The sequence below is a fragment of the Ornithodoros turicata genome, chromosome 1 (genome assembly GCF_037126465.1).
Source record: "Ornithodoros turicata isolate Travis chromosome 1, ASM3712646v1, whole genome shotgun sequence".
NCBI lineage: Eukaryota > Metazoa > Arthropoda > Arachnida > Ixodida > Argasidae > Ornithodoros > Ornithodoros turicata.
Window position 1 is genome coordinate 112,320,446 of NC_088201.1, and position 6,436 is coordinate 112,326,881.

The window sequence follows — 6,436 nt, forward strand, 5'->3', positions numbered from 1 at the left end:
ATGACATTTCAGAGGACACGTGGCAACTTGCCCTGAAGGTAATCACAGGAAGGTGCAAGGAGCAAATTTCCTGGTTCCTCACAGAGGTGGGTACAAAACGCAGATCTATCACAGTAACGTAATCTTAAGATTTCTTTTTCTCTCTCTTCAGGAAACGGAACTGCCTCTGTGTCCCGTTATCCAGCGCTCCGGGGACACAATAGGCCTATTTGTTGACCGGAAGCATATTTGTGATTGCTCATCGATGATGGTAGGTGTGTCAGCACTCTTTGCTTCGTACTGGATATTCAACATCAGGTACCCCAGAAAGGGTGCTGACACACTTACCTTCATTGAAAGGGCAATTCTGAAGCTCGATGTCACCAAGGCTCGTGCACGGTGCATCGACTTTGTAAAACTTCCTACGGGTGTATATTTCGCACCCTAAGGTCTATATTTTTATACCTTCAAGGAAGGGATAAAATTCTATACCTCACATGAGGGGATATTATTTATCCCTTTTGGGGGATGAGCCACAGTACAAGCCATTTATACCCCTAAAGGTATAAATTTGGCTAAGAGTGCAGAGTCCTGTGCGGAAACACCGTCGTGGTGTCGATCATCATCTGGTGGATCGTTACTGGTTTGGTTTTGTGGGTCGTCGCGTCTGGTGTCATCAAGCAGTTCGTCGTCTTCGTCGCTATTTTCTACGTTAGGTGTGTGCTTGTACTCCGCTCCAAGTTTTTTGAAGAAGCTTGCATTCCGTGTGATGATATGATTATTTCTTTTTGCTGAAATTTGACTGCCTATGACTTCTACGACAATATAAGGCACCGGGTCAAATGTCGACGTCAACTTACTAATCTTCTTTTGTTTGACCAAAACAACATCTCCTTTTTGAAGAGTGTGTTTCTTAGTATGTCGTTTTTCGTCTGCTCGTTCTTTCGATATTTCTTTTGCTCTTGTATCGTTCGAGAGAAAAGCGTCGCGTGTGTCCGTGGTCTCACGGTGTACCGAACTCGGCAAGGTGGTCAACATTTTCCTTCCGAAGAGAAGCTCATATGGCGAAAGCTTTGTAGTGGTGTGCGCACTAGCACGGTAGCAGAGCAGAAAGTCATGCATTTTCTGCATCCAGTTCTGCTCTTCCACATGGCACGTTTTAATCGCTTTCATGAGTGTTTGAATGAAGCGTTCTGCCTCTCCATTCGCTTCAGGCCACAACGGAGTAACTCTGTGATGTCGGAAACCGAGTTCCTGTGCGAAGAGTTTAAACTCTGAGGAGTTGAAAGGAGGTCCGTTGTCAGTTTTTATTTGCTTCGGGATGCTGAATTGTGACAGAGTTCTTCTTAGCACTGCTATGGTTGATGACGCTGCGGTTGACGGAACGACTTCCACTACCGGGAAACGGGAATATTCGTCTACAAGCACCAGAAGGTACTTTCCATTCGGAAATGGGCCTGCAAAGTCCATCGCAAGGTTTTCCCATGGACCGTCAGGCAGCGGAGTTGGCTTTATAGGATCGCGTTTTGGTCCATGTGTGACAGCTTGGCATGGAATGCAATTGCGCACTGCCTTTTCTACGAGGGTATCCATTTTGGGAAACCAAACGGACTCGCGGAGCAGTTGTTTAGTCTTCACCATGCCCATGTGTCCTTTGTGGGCAAGCTGAACTGCATGTTCCTGAAGACCTGAAGGGAGCAGTAACCTTGTGCCTCGCAGTATGAGACCTTGTGGCGTCACAGACAGTTCAGTCTCTAGAGGCTTGTAGGGTTTGACGTGCGGCTTATTCCACAGATCGTGCCTCATAGAGGGGCATGCTTGAATTGCTTGTGTGAGTTCTTGACACGTGACATCGGCCAATGCTGCCTTAATGACTTCCTCGGTGTTTATTGCACGAGGTACTGCGATTCTTGACAGGAATAAGACATACTCGTCAGGTACCTTGCTGGTTCGAAACCTTGGGTTGGTTTGCCCTACAGGATGTCGGCACATGTAATCTGAAGGATTTTCTGATCCTTTCTGGTGTTGTACAGTGAAGCTGTACTGCTGAATTCGTAGACACAGTCGTTCAATCCTTGCAGATGGTCGCGAACTTGGATTTGTCAGAATATTCACAAGCGGTTTGTGGTCAGTGTGTAGCACAAAACAGGTTCCGTAGAGGTAGATATTGAAGTGCTCTATGGCCCAGACCGCAGCAAGAGTCTCTTTCTCGATTTGCGAGTAGCGTTCCTCTGCCTCTGTAAGGCTACGGCTGGCATATGCCACTACACGAGTTATGTCACCACCATCCTGCGCGAGGATGGCTCCTAATCCCTTTGGACCTGCATCAACTGTGAGATGGGTGGTTTTGTTCTGGTCGAAGTTGGCCAGGTTGCTGCTATGAGTGAGCACGTCTTTTAGCTGGTCCAGTGCTTTTTGATGCTCTGTTGTCCAGTTCCATGGTGTTTCCTTCTTTGTTAGGGAGCGTAAAGGCGCTGTTAGCTGGGCTAGGTTAGGAATGAACCTGCCATAGTAAGTGATCATTCCAAGAAGGCTTCTGACCTCAGACACATCTCTTGGAGGTGGCATATTTAGGAAGCCTTGTACCTTAGCAGGATCTGGTTTGATGCCTTTCTCTGAGAAGATATGTCCGAAGAATGTTAGCTCACGCTGGAAAAAACAGCATTTTTTGGACTTAGTGTGATTCCACAGTCGGTGAGGCGTTTCAGGTTAGCGTCAAGGGAGTCGTTGTGTTCTCTTTCCGTCTTGCCGTATACCAGGATGTCGTCGCTGGTGTTTATCACGCCGGGAATGCCCGCAAGTACTTGACGAACCGTATTTTGAAAAAGTTCGGCGGCTGCGTTTATTCCGAAGTTCAGCCGCTTGTACCTGTAAAGTCCCATGTGAGTTGCAAACGTTGTGATATGACGACAGTCTTCCTTAAGTAGCAGCTGATGATAGCCGTCGTTTCGGTCTAGTTTAGAGAACATCATTGCACCGTTTAGGCAGGTAACGAGGTCTTCTAGTGTAGGTGATGTATGGCGTTCTCGTATAATAGCTTGGTTAGCGCGGCGCATGTCAACGCACTGACGCACTTGGTCAGGAGCGTGTGGCTTTGGAACCACGACTATGGGGGACACCCACGTTGTTGGACCCGTGGCTTTTTCAATAACATCTAGCTGTATCAGCCTGTCGATCTCCTTTTCTACTGCTTCACGAATGTGAAATGGAAGAGGACGTGCTTTCTGTGCGACTGGTGGAACCGTAGGGTCGATGTGGAGCTGAACTTCAAATTCCCTTAACTCTCCAAGGCCAGTGAATAGTTTGGGGTACTTGCTTAGAATGTTTTCTTTGCTTGTCGCCACGTTGTAAGCAATGGATATGAGCCCAAGTGCTTCAGCCAACCGAAAACAAAGCAATGACTCACTAGGCGTTGCTGTGACAAGGACGGTATCTTCCACCACCGAAGTCTTGTAAGAGAATGGTGCCCGGAACTTTCCTAGTAACGGAAGCTCATTCTTCGATCCATATGCAAAGACCTTTGGCACGGGCTTGACAAGTTGGGGTCGTTGCGGGATGCTATTGTACGTGTCAAGGCTAATTATGTTCACCGTAGCGCCTGTGTCTATGATGAATTCTAACTCCTTGTTGAAGACAGTGAGCATCACCCTCGGGGCTTTAGAACTTTTCGGGAACAGTGCAAAGGCTTCATCACCGGACTTGCTGTCTGCACTCTGGTTTGTAACTTCATGAACGACATTTGGGTTTTCGCTTGTGTTGTTTTTACTGCGGCACACGACTGCGAAATGGCCACGTTTCCGGCACGCATTGCATGTTGCATTTCGTGCTGGACAAGACTGTTTTCCGCCTTTGTGAGGCCAAGCACCACCACAGTTGAAACACTGCTTGTCTTGACGCGTGCTCGTTGACGTTCCCGTGTCAGTAGATGCGTTGCTACGTTGAGACTTCTTGCGTGTAAGACGATGCACATCTGTAGACATGGATGCCTCGATATCGTTCACTTGTCGAGTTGTAATTTCGTAAGTGCGGCCTTGTGTCAGAAGCTGGTCAAGTGTTGCATCCGTCTGTAGTGCCGAGAACAATTTGAGATTTGATTTCTGCTTCAGTGTTTGCAAACGAGCAATTTCGAGCCATTGTGCGCAAACGCGTATAGAAGGAATCTATGCTCTCATCTTCTTGTTGCGTTGTCCGTCGGAACTGAAAGATCTCGTAGTCTCTGTTTACCTTAGGCGTGAAGTGATCGTGGAGCTTTTTCTTAGCTGTAGCGTAAACATCTGCCGTGGAGGCAGCATCGGGTCGTGTTTCTGCTTGGGATGATTCAGTTTCGGCTGTACCTGGGTGCGGCTCCAGCGAGGTGTATACGTCATATTCGTCATCCCTAATGTAATGTAGAAGCAGTGCTTTCTTTTGGGCTGGACTTGTGATATTGAGACCAACGAGTAGATTTTCAAATCGATTTATCCAGCGCTGCCAACGGTCCCCAATAGTAGTGTGATCCGAAGGAAGGTCAAACGAAGGAAATGCCGGTAAGGCAGCGGGTACGACCGCCATGTTGAATGCTCGTTGCTCACCTCTTGTGTTCTCGGTAGCGCCTCAGGAGTCAGTGGCTTGGTGACATCTGTGCTGTACGAGGAGTTGCGCGCATCGCTCGAATGTGCCCGAAGGAGTTCGCACTCGTCGCCAGTTGTTGTGTTGCTTGGTATATGATGAGAAGCACGCACCGTCAGATTCACGGTATACTCTTTATTCCGCCATCTTGATAATCTCCCTGGTTGCCAGCACAACAATCGGGGCAGTTTGTATGGACATGGATAATACAGTGACATAATAGCCCAGGTAATATATGACAACAGCGGCTTCCATTTCACTATTCATTCAGCAATTTAGCCTCTAAACAGGCCGGGTAATGTAGTACAGCATGTCCTCTTAGCACCCTTCTTTTCATGACTCGTGCGTTCAAGCGGAATAGTCTGTGCATAGAGTGTGATGGCGATTGGTGTTCTGAGGCTGGAACACATAATACAAGGCCCTTCAGATGACGCAGCCCTGGAAGTCACTGGGGACGTGCGTTAGCTTAGCTCAAGTGGTGAGAGCCCTGGACCGGTAATACAGAAGATGTGTTTTCGAGTCGTACAGTGGCTAACCTTTTCAGTGACTTCCTTCTTTCATAATAGAGTGTGATTGATATTTGATCTCCGTGGCCTTTTCCCAGTCTCCATGTGCCTGTGTCAGCTCCAAAAGCTTCAATAATGAATAATTTAAGAGCATGAAGCATGACCCACTACAATGTATTTTTAGACATTATAATACAACCATCACGTGTGGAACAGAGAGGCTGAGTGATTGATAGAAGCCCTAGAAATCATGCGGAGAACTTGCGTTACGATTAGCATGGTTGTTTCATTGCTTCAAGTGTTTGCATATGTCTTCCATGTATAATGGTAGTCAGGTTTCAGGTTATTGACAACATGACGTATGCGTTGGTTGTCTTTGCAATCTGTTCTAACTGTGCTTACCGTTTTATGTCATACTCTCAGGTCAGAGTGATTCTGTATGAAAAATGTCATTTCGTGTGGTCGACATAATTATGTGTGTAAGTGTGGTTCTGTTTTGTGCATACTGCCATTTTTGGTGATACAATGCTGTGATAAATGTCGATTTCACATTATTTATCTCTAGTGTGGTGTACTACAGGTTTAATTACATATATTATGTGCATTAACTTAAAATTAAAATATTGGATGCTTTGATATGTCTGGGCTCACTTGCATGCACATTTTTATTTTGCAATGTACTATTGATGAAAGTTTTGTACTTTTGCTGTGCTTGCCGGTGTTGCACGTTTCTTGGATGTACTTGAATGCTGAAATTGGCACAATGACAAATAGATGAATATTTGTCGAAGCTCACCATGCTACTCAGCAATGATTGTTCACCATTGCTTTCATTGTAGCATCTCTGTCAAAAAATGCTGGTATGCCTTTATACCAGACGGATTATACCATCCCGTATAGCATCCCCAAACCAGCAACACCAACATACCTGTAGTACCAGCTCACCCATCTTGTACCACTCATGTCAGCACGTCTGATTAGCATACTAGTATAGCCTCCGAATACCAGCTGCACCAGTGTACCTGTAATACCAGTTTCTGACTGGTATCACCACATCAGTAATATGTTATACTGTGTCAGTGGATGACACATTAGTCCACATCCATTGTTTGTACATTGTTGAGTTGAGATGGTGAGCACACATGTACGCAGTTTGCATAGTTTATTTTGTGGTTATATGATTACATGGCTTCCCTTTGACTAAAGGCTTTTTGTTTGCTCGTTGTCTCACGACTCCCCCAGTTATGGTGGGAAATAAATGATTTATTATACCACGTGTTTCAGAACAGTCCCACAGCTGAGTCATTTATAAACAGGTGGCGCAATACTGAAGAACTCTCTAT

General features: G+C 46.1%; 1 protein-coding gene across 1 annotated transcript; it reads right to left on the reverse strand.

Moving 5' to 3' along the window:
* Nucleotides 1–528: 528 nt before the first annotated feature.
* LOC135383390 (uncharacterized protein K02A2.6-like) lies at nt 529–4,530 on the reverse strand. Its single transcript, XM_064612866.1, has 3 exons — nt 4,204–4,530; nt 2,736–4,043; nt 529–2,628 (listed from the first exon to the last, which is right to left on the reverse strand). Exons 1-3 carry the CDS (start codon nt 4,528–4,530, stop codon nt 529–531), a joined length of 3,735 nt encoding a protein of 1,244 aa, XP_064468936.1.
* Nucleotides 4,531–6,436: the final 1,906 nt, after the last annotated feature.

What these genes read in the sequence shown, in the direction of transcription:
- LOC135383390 (XM_064612866.1), bottom strand. Translation starts at nt 4,530, where the DNA reads ATGGCGGTCGTACCCGCTGCCTTACCGGCATTTCCTTCGTTTGACCTT. An exon ending in ACGATCACTTCACGCCTAAG is followed by an intron (nt 4,044 to 4,203) that starts GTAAACAGAGAC and finishes TCGGCACTACAG; the next exon opens with ACGGATGCAACACTTGACCA. An exon ending in ACACCAGCGACGACATCCTG is followed by an intron (nt 2,629 to 2,735) that starts GTATACGGCAAG and finishes TGTTTTTTCCAG; the next exon opens with CGTGAGCTAACATTCTTCGG.